At 39.9% G+C, this 17973-nt stretch overlaps 3 protein-coding genes across 4 annotated transcripts; 2 read left to right on the top strand and 1 right to left on the bottom strand.

Moving 5' to 3' along the window:
* The first annotated feature begins 1748 nt into the window (after nucleotides 1–1748).
* On the top strand, nucleotides 1749–4812 carry LOC102714192. The gene is made up of 5 exons (XM_006655678.2): nucleotides 1749–2106; nucleotides 2806–3011; nucleotides 3348–3446; nucleotides 3717–3790; nucleotides 4261–4812. The coding sequence occupies exons 1-5, from the start codon at nucleotides 1785–1787 to the stop codon at nucleotides 4475–4477; spliced, it is 918 nt and encodes a 305-aa protein (XP_006655741.1). The 5' UTR covers nucleotides 1749–1784; the 3' UTR covers nucleotides 4478–4812.
* A 361-nt stretch (nucleotides 4813–5173) lies between these two features.
* LOC102713914 (BTB/POZ domain-containing protein At3g05675-like) lies at nucleotides 5174–7417 on the top strand. Its single transcript, XM_006655677.3, has 2 exons — nucleotides 5174–5414; nucleotides 5891–7417. Exon 2 carries the CDS (start codon nucleotides 5949–5951, stop codon nucleotides 7248–7250), a length of 1302 nt encoding a protein of 433 aa, XP_006655740.1. The 5' UTR covers nucleotides 5174–5414; nucleotides 5891–5948; the 3' UTR covers nucleotides 7251–7417.
* Nucleotides 7418–8877: 1460 nt separating this feature from the next.
* LOC102705355 (short-chain dehydrogenase TIC 32 B, chloroplastic-like) lies at nucleotides 8878–11783 on the bottom strand. Of its 2 annotated transcripts, none has more exons than XM_040525097.1 (8): nucleotides 11562–11783; nucleotides 11204–11438; nucleotides 10835–10938; nucleotides 10569–10728; nucleotides 10373–10454; nucleotides 9880–9967; nucleotides 9630–9676; nucleotides 8878–9500 (listed from the first exon to the last, which is right to left on the bottom strand). In XM_040525097.1, the coding sequence occupies exons 1-8, from the start codon at nucleotides 11683–11685 to the stop codon at nucleotides 9258–9260; spliced, it is 1083 nt and encodes a 360-aa protein (XP_040381031.1). In that variant the 5' UTR covers nucleotides 11686–11783; the 3' UTR covers nucleotides 8878–9257. The 2 variants fall into 2 exon arrangements, with proteins under 2 accessions (XP_040381031.1, XP_040381032.1); XM_040525098.1 differs by having other exon boundaries at nucleotides 10835–10914.
* Between the last annotated feature and the right edge of the window lie 6190 nt (nucleotides 11784–17973).

The following is a 17973-nucleotide window of genomic DNA, read 5'->3' as shown; positions in this document are numbered from 1 at the left end:
GAAAGCAATTTCACGTGGAATAAATAGACGCAAGAAATGAATATTTATACGGTTTCTAGACTCCTTTTTTTTTATTTCATCACTCTTGTATTTATTCCAGTACAGAAGCATCCAAGGATGAACATTTGTACACTACTCTGCCGAACAATGTTAATGCGCACATGGACACACAGATCACTCGAATATTACTGTCTTACGTATTTTCTCTTTCGCTTCAGAACAGTTCTTCCATGGCTTTTGTCAGTACTATATGTCCATCCCAAATTAATACAGCAACTGGTATTCAAAGTTCAATATTTTCATATAATATTCTCTTATCCAACCCAACCACACACATCTCATAACTAATTTGTCGGTCTACCTGCTCATCTCAAACCAATCATCATCTTTCCTATTTAATCTCACGTATTTTTCAATCCTTACGAAATACTATAGAAATCATTATATTTTGAGACGGATGATGTACATGCATTCAATTCATATTATCGAGAGAGTAACCTATCATAAGCCATAGTTCATCTACTATATGACTTATGGATTAGGGATCCCAGCTTGGTATTAATATTGCATTCTTTTGATATGCGATCGCATTGCTTGTCTTGTCTTCACCACGTGAGGTTCATGGCAGCATGTGCAAGGGTGCTGTACACTTGTACCGCTCTGCTTGCTACTCTTGTCATTTTGCCGGCAAAATTCAGAATCAAATCTTTGCTACTCACTTTCCAGCACTGCACTGAACTGCCCTGTATTAGGATTTAGGGGCATAAAACGTGAGTGTTATCGTCTATCTGATATTGCCACCGTGTCATCCTTATCTCATCTGATCACCTGTCACCATTTCATGGTGTCCCAGCTGAAGCTGGCCATGATCTTTCCAGGATCTGTAAGACTGTAACTTGATCGCCATTGCTACCTTTAAGCTTTTTATATGATGCTGATTTTTCTGAACAGTTGTGGTATATGTGATTGGCACTGAAAGATTAGAGAGAGGTTCATGAATTGGATGAAAGCCCTGACTCCTAATTGGCAAACTCTGAACAAGAATCTTCAGTTGGAGTGAGAACAGTTTCCCGTCTTTTTTGCCACCAGAGAAAAGGGGCGACCGGCTTCCATTCTGCATAACTGAAAGCTCATATCTTCAGTCATTTGCCAGAACAATTTAGAACCAAATGTGACGCATGGTGCATAATTCATTTAGACGACATTCAAAAACTCAGAAAGGCAGAAGTTTATTCATTGGATTACTGCAGTGAATTTTTTACTTATTATATGGACACATTTTATATTTTGAAAATAAACTTAACACATGGATTAAAACCTTGATGTGATTGACTCAGTTTGGTTGTATCACCTTGATTTAATTGTCCGATTTCGATGAAGTTTCCATTATCTTAAAAATACACAGATTAAAAAAGTGGTACAGGAAGAAGTAAAAAACACACGAGAATAATTTCTGAATAAGCAATTAAGCAGTAAAAAACCGCTCCTTGAAATAGAATTACCAAATAATCACAAAGCCAACGCATAATCTACCTATTTGGGCCTAAAAACACTTTGGGCCTGGAGCCCGCGCTCACCTTCTCAGGACTCGAGCGAACGAGCTTGTTTAATGGGCCGTGGGCTTCAAAGAAGTAAGGTTTAATAGGCCGTGGGCTCAAAGAACTAAGGTTTAATGGTCCGTGGGCTTCAAAAAATTAGGATGAGTTGATTTTTCTACGAGGCAAGGGTAAAAAGGGAAAGGGGAAAAAAAGAGGAGAAGGTGAGAGGCGAGGTCGCCGGCGGGGATGAGCCGGAAGGAGGTGGTGGTGGCGGCGGCGGCGGCGGCGGCGGAGGCTGGAGGAGGCGTGGGAGGAGCGGGAGCGGAGGGATCTTCCTCGGCGGGAGGCAGCGGCGGGGAGCTGGCGGAGGCGCTGGCGCGGCGGCGGCTGTACCGGGAGGTGACGCTGGCGCTCCGCACGGGGCTGCGCGACGCCAAGGCTGACTTCTCCTTCCTCCGCGCGCGGGGGCTCCGCAGCCTCCTCGGCTTCCTCCGCTCCGTCGCCTCCGCCACCGACGACTCGCAGCTGCTCCTCTTCCGACATTCCCAGTCTATCCTCGATCTCCAAGGTACAGCTCCAAGGATCTTCCCGTCCATTCCGGTGATAGGGCACCGATAATGTGGGGGGTGATTATTCTCGTAATTCTCATCTGGTGGCGCAATTGGGGGCATCATTTGGTTTACCTGATCTCTAATGCAATAGCCAATGGCGTTAAAATGAAATCGATGAACACAAATTTAGATGGGAGCATTGAGCTTTGTATTGTTATCAGTGCTGTCGGGTGCTGCACCAGATGTTGTTCATTATAAATAGTCTTGAAACAAATAGTGCTTTCTACTTCTCTTCATGGTGTATTTATCGGGAGAGCTAACCTGTTAACGATATCTTGGTAATTTCTTCCTGAGTTATGTATGTCAGTATGACTAGTTAAAGCTTATTTTTGCTTTAGCCCATATTGAAGCTACCAACATGAACTTGGAACATAAGATCATCCTACTAATGAACTGCAATTTTGTAAGATGGATTGTGCTGGACTTCCTTGCGTGCAAAATGTGTATTTTGTACAATTTTAAGATATGATAGATTTCTGTCATCTAGCATATTTAATTGAGTAATTCAGCAGAACAATGTTACAGTGAGGGTTTTTTCTACTGATTATAGTATACTTATTTCCCTTAGTTCGAAACTCATGTATTTGGCTGGATATACTTCTGGTATGTATACCTGAGAAAGGAGCGGGAGCTGACAAACTTGTCTTCTGTGACAGTTATTCCCGTTCTCTTTCAAAATTCTCTGCATCAACCGAAAGAATATCCTGTTGTGACCTTGGATCATATATTTGGAGTCGAACCAATGAAGATTACAAGCCCCCCAACTGATAATGAAATTGCTCTTGCTCTTAGAGTTTTGGAAGGATGTTGCCTTTTGTATAACCGATGCACTGCTCTGGCACACAAGTACAAGGCTGTGAAGGTATCTTCAATTATCTGTAGTAGTTGTTTTGGTTTTCTAAGACTTCTCATGCTTGATTGTTCACGTATGTTTTAAACTGGATAAAAGATTTTTTATTGTCTCCCTGGGATGGTAATCTATCTAGCATGCAATTTGTTGCATAGCTATGGAATACAAACCGTTAGTTCTATATTGTTAAGAAGTTCATGTTCTTTGTGGTTGCATACCACTCACATCCTAGTACTTTCTTTCTTCAAGCATAAATCACTGCTCAATATGGTTCCATCTGCTCATGCATTTTTTTGGCTTGTCCCATATTTTCTTGGCTTGATTAGCTAACACTTTTATTTTCTATAGGTAATCTTGAATATATTAGCTAACCGAGGTCCATCTGAGCAAGGAGTGTGCTTGGACGTGCTGATATCATTGATGTTGGATTCACCCTCCAATCAAATGGTGTGGTTACCTCTTCACCTAGATATGATACTCTTAAAATCTCAGACATGTTACTTTTTTCTATTATATTATTTAGGGTGAGTGTACAATTGTTGCGTGCAAGATAAATATAAACATCAAATTTATTTCAGAACATTATGAATAAGGCTTACTCGTAATTTGAAAAGACTGTTAAATAAGTTGACATAGTTTATTGTTTCTGTTTATCATGATTTATTATACTCTTCAGTTGGTCAATGGCCCATTTTGTGTGACCTCTTCCTTATCTAGGATTTTGAGGAATTCAGTGGACTTGAGAAGGTCGCAGAGCTTTTGAAGGATGTACAAGTGGAAGAGCACATAAGGCACGTACCATTCCTTTAATTGTTTCTTAAATATGATTAACCTTACAGTTTGAACCAAAATTTCCTTCATGTGCTATATAAGCAACGGTTACTAATGCATTTAATTCTGATGGATTAACCTGTCCGTATTACATCAGTCAATTGGAAAATTAGAAAATACAAAAAAAAAAAAAGAAAAAGAAACGAGCCATGTAACCTATTGTCATTGCGGCAAAGAATGCCCTTGAAACTATTGATATCTGAAGTTTTAAACTGTTGCCCTCTACTCCTAATCTTGTTTACTAAAGTTTATGTATTAACTATAATATTACCTCCTAACTTACCACTTGTGATTAGCTAATCCTAATTTTGATTGTTGATGTATTGTGTTTATAACTCCACAAGAAACAAATCAATGGCACGTTTGTTCCTTCAAATATCTTGTTCGTTTTTGGATTAATATACTTTTATTCAACAATGCTTTGCTGCAGATTGAAATGTGGGGAGTTCCTATTATTGCTCATCGGGCATGTTTATGCAAAGGAAAACTCTCCCATACATGAACAAATGAGAAATCTATTTGGCGAGCAGTGTGCATCGCTCATATGGGCAGCGAGTCGGTTTGGCTCCACCCTCGACGTGGAGCAGAGGCAGATGGCCTTGCAAATACAAGCAAGGAGAGTTGTTGAATCCTTGGAGCCCTACTAAGACAAGCGCATCAATGTGTTCCTGTCTTCCTGACAATGAGCCTATATCTCTGATCCAAGCTGCTTCATTTGTCTATGGCAAATATTTGTCATCATGCATTTCTGTGTAGAGCCATTCTTATGCTTCTGTCTGTACAAGCTTTGTTGAAAATATTCTGTTAGTTCAGCTTTGTTGAAAATAACTTATTAATTCCATTCCAAGATCATCGGCTAGCTGTAAGTACGGTTGTTAAAGAGGGGGTAGTGGTTCCCCATTCTGTAAGCCACGGATTAAAAAGTACGAAATTTTGATTTATGGGGCATACAAATCTTTTGTCCCTAATCATTATGCACTCACATAGTGCTACTCCCTCCGTCCTATATAATATGAGATTTTGACTTTCTGTTGTTAATATTTAGTCATTCGTCTTATTAAAAAAATTATAATATTATTTATTTTGTTTATTGTTAAAAGTAGTTTAATTATTATTTATAAATTTTTATATTTACACTAAATTTTTAAATAAGATGAATGGTTAAAAATTATAAATAAATAGTTAAAATTACATGTAATATGGGACGGAGAGAGAAAGTAGGAACGAAAGCAAGGCGAAATTTCCTTACAGCCCAATCCCATGAGCCCATCTTTCTCTTCACGCACTAAAAATCCCTAACCCTATTCCCCCACCCCCACCGCACGCGCCACCCATACGACACCACACCCGCCCTCCTCCTCCCCACCTGCCGCCGCCCGCCCGCGTCGATCTCCTTCCCCTCCCCGGCCTCGCCCCGGCCGCCTCTTCTTCGCTTTGCCCCGACTGCCACTCTTCACGAGGAGCTCCTCTGTCCTAGTTTGCTGGAGGCCGGGCCATCGCCCATCGGTGCAGCAGCCCCGGGGGCGACGGCGCGCGGGCGATCGCGCAGCGCTCTCCCTGCCTCCCTCAACGGAGATGGAGCAGGTCAGTTTTCCGCCGGGTAGCAGGGAACCAGCCAGCATGGGCTGGCTTGGAGATCCATTCGGAGCTGGATTGGTTTCTTTCATCACTCGAATTGCACTAATAGTTGACAAAAAAAGTGTATGAAATAACTTCTACAGCAAGAATGTGATTAGACAGCTTCATGGCATTTAATTTAAGGATGTGCTTTTCAAGGATATCTTGAATTCTCTATATTATTAATCACTGCTCCACCAGCTATTCAGAGCAGTAGCTCCCAGAGTGATTGCTGCAGCCACTGTCATACTGCTTGTTTTGGTTAGTAATAATGTAATCGGATTTGAGATGTCATACTGCTTGTTTTTGTTAGTAATAATGTAATCGGATTTAAGATGTCATACTGCTTGTTTTTGGTAGTAATAATGTGATTGGATTTAAGATGACTATTTCTGTTCTGGGATCAGAAGCAATCCATTGACCTTCCATTCTTTGTGGTGCAGGTGTGCAGACTTGCGCTTCGAAGAAACACACCGGTGATGTCTGCTGCTTAGACAACATATGGAACCATCCAAACTAGTTGATGGATACAAGTTCGGTGATGAAACTACAAGCGATGTCCGTGTTTGCTTTAAACGGATGGATGACCAAGCAGAATGCTTTTACTGCCATTCATCTGTCCTTTCCAAAAACAGCAAGTATTTTGCAGACTGGCTTAGCAGAAATGATGTCCGTTCGAACAACTGCATTGAGGTCGACTGCGCAAGCATTGACTATGAACATTATGTCAAGGTGTTGAAGTTAATACATCTTCCTCGAGAATCAATTGTAGATTCTTTTGATTCTGTTAGGTCAGCCGTTGGCATACTTCGAGCGTCAACCCTTCTCAAATGTGAGTTAATTACCAGGAGCTGTATTGAATACCTTGAAGCTGCTTCGTGGGATGAAAAAGAGGAGGAAGAAATTTTGGAAGTAGCTCAGAGCCTTGGCTCAGAAGAAGCAGTAGCTCTGTTATCCCGTCTGCAAACCCCAAGTGCTTCTTCCGTGAAGAATGTATTCATCTCGGCCATTCGTTTTGCTACATCCATGGAAACTTCATATCCTCCTTTCTTGGATGACCTCAAGACCTCCGCTCAGGAGCAAATTGACTTCATGCTCCATGAGGATGATGACACTGCTTTGGTTACGATGGATGAGGATGTGAGGTCTGTGGTGCAAGAAGGATTGAAAAAACTGTTGTCCACGCTTAAGACTGAACTAGATCTGTTGACCACAGAGTATGATCAATCGCCTGAACAAGCAGAAGAAAGGGTTCTCTGTAGCTTAGCTGACGTTGACTGGATGGCTAATGTTTTGACAAAGATTGAGATGATGAACGAGTTTGTCTCTGGTTGGTCAGAAATCTCAGGCGATGTTCTTTCAGTTGTTCAGCACAAGAAGTATAGCTCAGGCTTGTGGCTTGTGAAGGCAAAGCTTATAGAAGTGACTGGAAAGGCATTGGATGCTGTTGGATATGGTTCTGTGGTTCTCCCAGCATCATCCAGAGTTCATTTTCTGCAGATGTGGCTTCCGTTCATGCAAACAACCAAGCACTTGCTTGATGAAAAAACTAAGGATGATACGATTCCACAGATGGATGCAGACTTGTTTCAGAACATTGAGAGTGCAATAGTTTCATTGGTGTTAGCATTGCCATCGGGTGATCAGGCAGATATCTTGGCAGAGTGGATGAAGAATGCAGAGCAGTTCAGATATCCTGATCTCACTGAGGCATTTGAGGTGTGGTGTTACCGTAGTAAAACAGCAAAGAGGAGGCTAGTAGGAGGGCTAAATGGGAGTGGCAACCCCACAGTTAGCTTGTAAGGATACCATTAATTTTAATCCTTTTGTTGTAGCTTATATAAGTTGGGAAATCAGGTGGTTGGTAACAAGCAATATACCAACTAGATTTTCATTGTTGTATGCTGTAAAACAACTGCTCATGGTTAATACACTTGAGCTTTCTGGCAGTATGTTCATTACCCTTGTCCAAGATCATTGATTCCATCCATTGCTTCTACCTGGTTATATGCTGACTCAGCTTGTTTTTAATTTTCTTTTGAGAACAACCAGTTAAACATTGTTACTGACATTTATGGAGCTGGTAAAGAATTGAAATGCTTGATGCCTAGTGGTATTCTCCACGTCCTCTCCTGTTAGATTTGGATATGGAATTTGTGACTTTTTCCGTGGTACAAAGATGAAGGTTATTTTTCTTTGAGATGCATTGTTTGACTTTAGTTTGCAGCTACAAAAGAAAAGCATAACTATTTGTCAATTGGGTTCTGGGTTGGGTTGAGTACCAGAAAGTCAGAAAGGTCCTTCTTTAGTATTCTTGTGCAGGCTTAATGAAGTGGTCCTTCAGATAGTTGGAAATTTTAGTTGATAGAGATCATTGTCTTCATCAAACTGCTTGATTCAAATAATCAGACTAAATTATGATTTATCTTAACAAAGCTGCTCATGCATCATGAATCACTTAATTCCTAATCAAACGAAACCATTTGGGATTTGGCACTTCTGCGAAAGCGCTGCATTAATTAGTTGTCCCGTTGTGGCACAGGAATCTTAATGGGCTTTTGAGCTAATCTTCAACTGATTGCAGCTATCATGAGGACAATCTTCTGCTAATGATATCTTAAATCATTCCAAGCACTTGATTAAGTACATATAGTAGGTTTAGTTGTGTACTTATTGGTAGAAAGTGCTTTGTTTATGACACAAGGAATGATTGATAGCAAATGTCCAGCTTAATTCTTCCAATCTCCTGATGGGTTAGGGGTTAGCTAAAAGAAGCTTTTCTTCATAGTGGAACATAAAGGAGATGATTAACAACTTGATAGGGCTACCATGAGTCTTCTTACTCCATCGTTCTTTATTCCACCCAATAGATCATGGGTGTTATTTATGGCTTATATTTTCTGTAACTAGTAAATTGTAAGCCTATTCAGAGTTCAGATTAACTTCTGGCTAGGATCATTATGATATCTCGGTCAATTTTCACTTGCATTATGTCATAATATCTGCTTTCCAGAAAGCAAACAGTGAGTTTGTATGGATCTGTGTCCCCATTTAGCAAATGGACCTGTAGTGGAGCTTCAGTTGCAAGCATCTTTCACTTCATTTGCTGGTTGGAATCTTTTCCTTTTTTTTGGCCCGTGCATAACGTGAAAAAAGAAATAGCAAACGGCTCCAATTGAGATTTGGAATGAAACCTAAGTAGTACCTATTTATTTTGCCCTTCAGTTACAGACAAGCAATTAGATGGCAGGGCGCATGATTAGCTGACGTGCAAACAGTGAAGTCCACTAATGCATGGGGCCAAGAGATGAGTATCTAGTACAATGGATCAAATAATTAGACCTGGTAGTGGAGTTGAACATTTGATCTAATCTAAGTCTAATCTAGTCCAGTCTAGTGTGGCTGATTGACATTGAAGAAGAAGAAGATGTGGCATACTGATCTTTAGTTTGCAGGGAAGCTCAAAACACACTAACATACTATATTCTTTCCCTTTTTTTTTCTCTTTTTGAGAAGGCACTACCATATATTCTGATATTATACACATGGTGTAACTGTATGTATGTATTTACATCTAGCATATCTTGACATACTAACATATTTTTTACATCTAATGTAAACTCATACGGTATAAATACATATACTACTACTGCTTTTCTGTAATTTCTCCTCTGGTTTCTGGAACAACCTTCTAATTTCCTCTCTCTCTCTTGACAGGCTTAATAATCTCTTGAAGTGTGTCATTGTGGTCTATCAAAATTGAATCTTTTTTCCGGTGGTGATGAACTGAAGCTGAAGTGATGATCCTAGCTAGGCGAAAGCCAAGCCACGGTCAGCATTAGAACTCTGGACCTGGAGCCTGAAGCTGCCGACATGGACGCTCTCCTCCTTCTCCTCCGCGGCTATCTCTTCAGAGAATCTCCACAGCTTGGCGGCCTCCTCGCCGCTGGACCCCAGCCTCGACGGCGACGCCTCGTTGCAGTCGGCGAAGTACTTCCCGGACACTCCGGCCACCGCCGGGTGCACCGCCACGTAGCACGTCGTCGCCGCCGCCTGTCCCCAGCGCCATCCATGACATGAGATCATCAGAATTTCAGAAGAAACATGGATCAAAGATCCAAAGCACCCAGTAATTCTCAGTGATGAAACTTGAAACATGGATCAAAGATTCAAAGAACTGACCTGAGGGATTGTCTTGAGCAGCTTGGACGCCAGGAAGAAGACGGTATCTGCAGTTGATGGTGCAAGATAGAATCATTTGGTGAGCAAATTTCATTCTTGGATGCTAATAAAATTTAAGAAGAAGAAGAAGAAGAAGAAGAAGAAGAAGAAGAAGAAGAAGAAGAGAAAGAAGAAGAAGAAGAAGGAGAAGAAGAAGGAGAAGGAGAAGGAGAAGGAGAAGGAGAAGGAGAAGGAGAAGGAGAAGAATTACTGGTGACAAGGCCGTCGCGTTCTCGGATGAGCCGGGTCCTGACGATCCCAGGATGGACGCAGTTCGCCGTCACATTGGCTTTCATCTCCTGTTCAAGCCAACGCATCACAATTAGCTCAAGTTTATCATCGTTTTGCTTATACTGATTATAAACTGTAACGTTTCTTAGCAAAAAAAAAACATAATTTGTGAGTAAAACTGCAATACGTGTATTTAGTGATTTAGAATCAAATACTGGAAATTAAATTACGATAAAAAACTTCAAAAATAAAGTTTCAAATTTTAAATTTTGGACCTATATATTTATTGTGTCAGAATTTTTTTAAAAAAAAATTCTAGGTTTGAATCTAAACATTAGTGTATGTCTAGAGTAAATGATGGGAGAGGCTAAGTCTTAAGCTTTAATTGTTTATTTTAGTACACGTGCTGTATAGTTTGCATGTGATTAACTGATCAAGCCATGAGAGATTAGGGTGGTTAATTGATTGATTACCTTGAGCCGATCAGCGAGTGCCCTCGTGTGGAGTACGTTGGCCAGCTTGGAGAGCGCGTACGCTCTCGTCGGATCGTACGGTCTGCAGGTTCACGATCCATCATAACGTGAATCTTAAAGCACGGATTTATATATATTTCCAATATATATGTTTTCTCTTTTTTTCAGATGAAAAAAAAATATTATAATTACGCACATCTTCTTGCGCGCGACGCCGTCGATGTAGCCGGCGGCGTCGCCGCCGGCGAACCAGCTGTGGATGGTGGAGGAGACGTTCACGACGCGGCCCTCGACGCCGGTCGCCCTCGCCGTCTCCGCCATCTTCTCCAGCAGCAGCTTCGTCAGCAGGAAGTGCCCTGACGATTTATTTTGAATCGAATTAAAGCTAATAATTAGCTTAAGCTTCGTCGTTAATGGCGCACGCGCCCGTAGCCATGCACACGACGACGACGGCGTACGTACCCAGGTAGTTGGTGGCGAAGGTCATCTCGACGCCGTCGTCGGACAAGGCGAAGCGGTCGGCGAACTTGCCGGCGTTGTTGCTGCGTGACATTTTATATAATCCACTGTACTAGTTAGCACTAACACTCAATTAATTAGCCTAATTTAAACTGTGTGATTAGTAGAGTGGGAGGAATTGGTGGAAGCCATACAACTCTGAGATTTCTTAGAACTGGGTATTTTTTTTAGCTACATAAATTTATATGTTTGTGCCATATAATTGTAGTAAATAATTAATATATGGTTGTTTATTTTCTTAATGAAATTTAAAATTTTGAATTGCTCTAGTTTAACTTATAAAGTCTAAATCCAGGATGAGTTAGTACGTACATGAGGAGGTTGAGGGGGAGGCCGAGGGCGAGGAAGCGGGCGGCGAAGCGGCGGACGGAGGCGAGCGAGCTGAGGTCGAGCGGCAGCACCACGACGTCGCCGGCGGCGGGGCACTCCGCGAGGAGCCGCGCCCGCGCCTCCTCCGCCGCCTTCAGGCGCCTCGCCGGCAGCACCAGCCTCGCGCCGCGCTTCGCCAGCACGCGCGCCGTCTCCGCCCCGATCCCCGACGTCGCGCCTGCACGCATGCACGCCACCCCGGCCGATCGCCGGCCGCCGAGCCGCCGCCGCCGCCGTCAGCTCCGCGCCGACGATACGTACATATATAGTAGTATAGACGAAGAATCTAACTGGTATATACCGGTGATGATGGCGGTGATGTGGCGGAGGTCGGCGCAGGCGGCGGTGGCGTCCTCGGCGGTGGCGCGGGAGCCGAAGCCGCTCGGCCCCGCCGTGCCGGTCAGGTACCTCAGCGAGGTCAGCATGGCCGTGCACCGAGCTGGAGATACGGTGGTGTACTGGTGTTGATCGAGTTGGTGCGAGAAGCCGTCGGCTCGTCGGAGAAGAAAGCTTCGCTTAGCTCGCTATAAATAGTTGGGCAAGTGAGTGAGTACAGTTGAACTCGAAAGCCATGACCTTTATATAATATTCATCATTAACAACTAATTGATCCATTTTGAACTTCTAATTATAAATTGCAAGAATAGGAGTTAGTACTAGTCCATTTTTATGTTACACTTATTATTAATTCTTTGCTGATTTGTGCGTGTCAGTCAGTGTATGAGTGAGCTGTGAGCATCAGATCATCGGGCTGAATTAATTAATTAATGGTGCATTAATCAATCACTAACTCATCTTTCATGTGGTTTAACATTAGCTTTCCAGTAGAGACAAAAGTAGTCCAAATCTAAGTCATCTTCTTCCTCGGTTCTTCCTCATCTCCTCACACCCTTACACCCCCGTTGTTTGGCTTGTTATGAAAAAATTCAACCATATATTTACAAATAAAAAAAAGATATGAATAAAAAAATTATATATATGTTTTTAGTGATTTAGAAGCGAGGACAAAAAATAAATTATGATTAAAAACCTAAAATCAACTTTAAACTTAAGATTTTTAAAATTATCGGTATTTTCTCCTTCTTAATTTGGACCTTTCCATGGGTCGTCACACCTGTCATCATCATTGATGTGGTTGCATCCCATAAAAGAAACTAAGGTTGTTTTCTTTTGGTAGATTATTTTTAGTATTTACATGGTTTTTATGCATATATTTCTCGAACAGCTAAATAATATTTTTTATAAAAAAATTTATATATAAGTTTATCATATTGTATTTTTAAAGTGGTTCTTTAACTTTACAGTAGTTATTTTTATCATTAAATAGCTATAAAACAGATAATCTTTTAATACTATAGTCAATTACTAGCTCCAAATTATCTATAGTTACTCTAATAATTAATTGTATAGTTAATTCATACAATAGCTACCTACAAAACATATACCGTCTTATCCCACATGTCATACACATATTATGTCTCGAAGTCCGTGCTGCAGCTGGCTAAAAATCTATAGCTCGCTCGCTGCTTTTCTCTCTTCTCTTATCTTCTTAGCTTATAGTCTGCTAATGTACACATCTTAACTAACACATTGCAATTTGCAATTAGCACTAAATATCTCAATATGCACGACGTCGCTCTCATGCTTGTCGATCATGCAAGAATGGGTGAACGATTCATACCTGCATACATGGCTCTAAACACAAGCTGTTGATAGCTATGTGTTCGATCGTCTTTGGTCTTGCAGCTTATCTGTAAGCTCTGTCGAAGAAGACGTACTGTGTGTGATGACTAATACAACAAGGTTGAATGTTTGGCTATGGTATAGTATGCTAACTTGGCTTCATCTAAACATTTTCTACCCTGACGCACATGTGAAACTGCTTGCATGGACCGGTGGAGTTTAATAATTATGATCATTTTTCTAAAACGAAGATTAATAATACAGCTAATTAAGATGATTATATATATATATATATATATATATATATATATATATATATATATATATATATATATATATATCGTGTTCAGCAATAGTATAAATTAATACTAACTAAATATATGATATTATTGACTATGTGGTTCACCGTTTTGTCCCGTACTAAACATAATTTGTATTACATATGGGCTTGGTTTGCAATAACAGGATTTCGAAAGGAGTTGCAACTTTGTGATAGTTTCCCTCTCTATTGTTGCAACTATCTGAAATAGGTCACTAACGTTGCAGCTAGTTGATAGTTTAGCCATTAAGTTTGTAGTTATGTGAAATTTACTCTAAAGAAAAATCTACCCATGCCATTTTCATGTTTTCAAACTAAGTACTTTTAGAGCTATTCATGGCTAAAGTTTCAAAAGTTTGTCCAAATAAAATTAATAACATCATATTTAAATACGGAGGGAGTATTCATAAGATCTTAACAATTCCGCCTGTCATTTTCCTCCTCCATGATCCATTAATCTGGCAATTTAAAACTCCATCTATATATTTATGCTTATATATATAACTTATTTGGCATATATTAGTGTGGGAATCAAAGAATTAAAAGACCATTGGGAAGTTGCAACTCAGATGCAATGTTATTTGAACAATGTTAATTACTCCAACTAGGCCTTTCTTGAAACAAAAGAGAAATAAATACATCCAAAATCAAGGAGCTGTTGTCAGTTAGTTAGTAGTGGGAGAGGTGGGTTTGATAATTTGCAAACTTGTATATGATAATATGATATATAGTGGAGGTTTGCAGATCAAATCAAGCTTGCAATAGGCCAGTGGTGGTGGGTGGGGAGCAATAAGCTTAGCTAGCTCCAAGATTGGGCGCAAAGAGGAGTAGGTCACATTTGCAAGAAAACAATTATGTACAATTTGGCATTGCTCTGAAACAAAATCAAACATCAGAGGAAAAGATGGGGGAAAAGGATGATGTGATGGAGATTGGAGCTAATGAATAGTGTCATATAGTTAGTGCTAATCCGTATCTGATGATGGATTTTATGAGCATTGTTTTTTGTATGTGCGTGGCTGCATACTTGCATTGCAGACGTAACAAAATAATTAGAACGAGATGCACCATGCATGCGTATTAGTTGAATTCTTAGTTTTCTTTGTGTGCTTCCTCTTTCTCGATTCCCAAATATTATTAGTAGACTCTTTTGGAACATAGGATTCTAAAAATGTAGAAACGCAAAAAAACATCTTTCCTGTATGAATTTATTTATACAGAAATTTTTTTAAAAAAATACAAGAATATTCTGAAATAGTCATTTGAATGACAGAGAAAAATACGATGGAGTTGTAGACACGTGAAGAGAGGCCTCACGTTGGATTTCCACTCAAACCGTTTTAAGACTCATCCCATGGGACTTTCAAAGGAATTTTTGGGCATCAATCCTTGGTTCCAAATAACTACATATAATGTTTTATCCATTCAGATTGAGTGCCAATCCTGGGCCCGGTGGTATGATTTTTTTGCCAAATATCTACAAATCTCAGTCGAATTTTACTGTTTTAAATTTGAATTCTAAAAAACCATTCCATATGTCACTCTGAATCTACTGTTGTCCCACTTCAAAACCCCGAAATTTACAATTTTTTATCAGTTTAACGTAAACCTAGATCTAACGCTCTGTATCATCTAAGGATTCATAATTATTTGAGGGTATCTTAAAAAATCCTAGTTCCAAAGGAGGTGATATTAGCATATGTAGACGTAAAAAGCTACATTGGTAAAATAAAATATAGGTAATTTGCCGTGGTCGCGATTAATCAGCATCAAGTTCCTCTACTGGTTCTCTCTCATACACAGAGAAAAAAAAATACTTACAACAGGAGTGACTTGTGACAAGTCTCTGGATGCATTGCAGAAGATCAGCTCCCATTTCCCTTTGTCTTGTGACTAGTAATATACTTTTTGCTGGAAGAAGGTCCCAGGAAGATCCTCGATCTTGACGCAAAAACAATTCTTGGAACACCTATAGGTGATAGATCTTGCAATCATTGTAACAGTATATAATGAGCTTTGCAATTTGCGTTTATTCTTTAGTGGTCTCCCCTTAAAACAAGTCGGCTATAGCAACAACTTTGAATTAGTTGGGTTACAGAGGCTATAGCTGATTAATCTGATCAATTACACACATGCATTGCAGTGATGTTCTTGTTGGGTTCTAAGAAATGACAACCTATGTCAGTATGCACAGTTCTGAAAAAACACCAGAAAGGTATGGTAAGGTGTCAGCTTGATGGATTCTCTCTGTGTGCAATAATTTGCTTGACTTTTGTTCTCATATTGTTACTATGCTGAAGCCATGGAAGGAACAAAATATACAAAATTTTGCCATGAGCCCATGGGTCATGGGTGGTTGTTAAACAATTCAGCAAGATGATAGGGCTGCATCAGCTGTGAAGGTGATGCCCATTTTGGCTACAAATGGTTGTTGCAATCATCTCTCAATCCTAGCTCCTTGTTTACAGTTTAATTTACCTTTTTTTTCACTCTCTTCTTTGTTTATTGGGCATAGGAAGTGGTCCTACTATATGAGCACCTACTATTAACATACTAGATTTATTTATAATATGATACCTAATTTTTGGCATGGAATTCTGATATGGTAGGATGAAATTCATAGTCATTACATTTTTTTTCTTTGCTTGCATAGAACAACTTCCGTCCCAAAAACACTCAACTTTAAGAATGAATCTGAACAAGTGTTTGTCTAAATTCATCCTTAAAAAGAAAGTATTTTTAGGACGTAGGGAGTATTGGTGAATAGTGAGCATAACTTCTGCTTATCTAGACTGGTGCAAATATACAGACCTCAATATGCATCTGAACTACATATCTAGATGCAACAATAAAAACGGGAGTGGACGTCCAAATCTATGTAGAATACTGGTCGGAAGAGTAATTGGTTTTGGTCAATCGATACCGGTTTTCTACATCATTATTGCCTCGTCATTTGTCACCATCCTTCAGCCTTGTTGCTGTATATAGGCATCTATTCTTGGCTTCTCCTATTACTTAATCTGATCGTATCAGCATATAACAATTAAGAAGCACACTAATTGCAAGACATAGTGCAAAATTAAAAAATAATGAGAAAAGAAATGTGTGTACTTTGAAAGGCAAATTGCAATCCCCCAGGATAGGGGATTTCATTTAGATTTCCTTTTCCTGGTGTCACCTGCTCTTCCAACAAGCACACAACCCAATGGGCAAATGATCCAGGTGACGATAACTGTATCTTAATCCTGCCCCACAAGACACTAATTAGCATCAGATACAGTTCGTTCGAAATGAAAGCTGCTCTTGTTTTGCTCAGCGAATAATAATAATATGCTCACCTTCCATCTCGAAGATTCTTCCTTGATGCATGCAGGTTTGGTGTTTGGACCGTTGTATCGTGTACTCACTTGAACACGCGCGCCACATACCTGCACCTTTCTCGGCACAACAATACAATACTTTGATACCTTTGGCTTGTCCTTTTGGTTAGGATCAGGAGCACAGTGTAATGTAATGCAATGCAAAAGAGGGTTTGGCGCGTGCACTGACCGAAAGCACATTCTCTGCCATGAAGAACCACCAGTGGATCAGCTTAAATCTTCACCGATAGCAACTGGATAGGTGGCCAAGTCAAACGCACTGATGAACATATGGGCTCCAACTTTCCAACACCCTGCAAAACTATAGATTATAAGCCTTAATGATGGGTGACTATACAAAGTGATGCTTAATTGTTTTCAACTGAAAGGCATGGGAAGGTGATGAAGGCTATCTTAGACTCTCAGCAAACCCTAAGCACACTACGGATGGTGAAGGCATAGTCAATATAGCAAAAGTGAAAGGTGTATGATGAGAGTCTGAAGACATATAAAGTACCAATTGTTCAAGTGCTTATCTTACTAATCCGCAATTAATAACAAATACAAATGTTTTGGATTGTTTCTAATGTTTTGTTTCAATATGAAATAAAACCAACAAGGATGATACTATGGTGATATTTGCAACATCATACCTGATTGGTGCTGCACTTTGCAACAGATGATACAGACATGCATCTTTAGATGACAAAAGAAATTAAAGTTCTAAAATCATTACAGACAACTAAAGATGAAAAAAAATGTTTCCTTTAACTACTTTGTTTACACCACACGAATTCAGATGCATATAGCAATGCATTCTGAAGTCCAGTGCTCCATATGTCGATGCATAAGATAGTAGATACTGCTAGAAATTGGTTCATGGATATAACCTGGGAAGAATAAAGATCACCTTTTTTTTTAACAGAAAAAATGTTGGCTTACTGTCACAAATTAAATTGTGCCACTGGTAAACAAACTCATTGATGGAATGAAAAATTATCCACAGTTCACTCAGACGAGCAGGCATCGATTTTTCACAGATGCAAACAATTTTTTTAAGTATAGACACAAACATGGTTACCCATGAAGATCATGCAAGTAGGTTAAATACTGCAAAATGGATTAGCTGATTATAAAGGATAGACGTAACCAGCAATTGGTGCATACAGAAAGTCCAGGTTGAAAAAAGCTAAAAACTGTGCAACTGGAAAGTGAGCAGGGCAAGAATATTTGTCCGGTAAATGCGTTATCCAGGTCACATCCAGATATGATAAATACGCTAATAAGTCAAAACTCAGAACAGAATGAGCAACAGTTTCATGTGATTTATTTAAAACGCAAAGAAAATAGGA

The sequence above is a fragment of the Oryza brachyantha genome, chromosome 6 (assembly GCF_000231095.2).
Source record: "Oryza brachyantha chromosome 6, ObraRS2, whole genome shotgun sequence".
NCBI classification, from domain to species: domain Eukaryota; kingdom Viridiplantae; phylum Streptophyta; class Magnoliopsida; order Poales; family Poaceae; genus Oryza; species Oryza brachyantha.
This window is presented reverse-complemented; position numbering and strand designations above follow the sequence as displayed.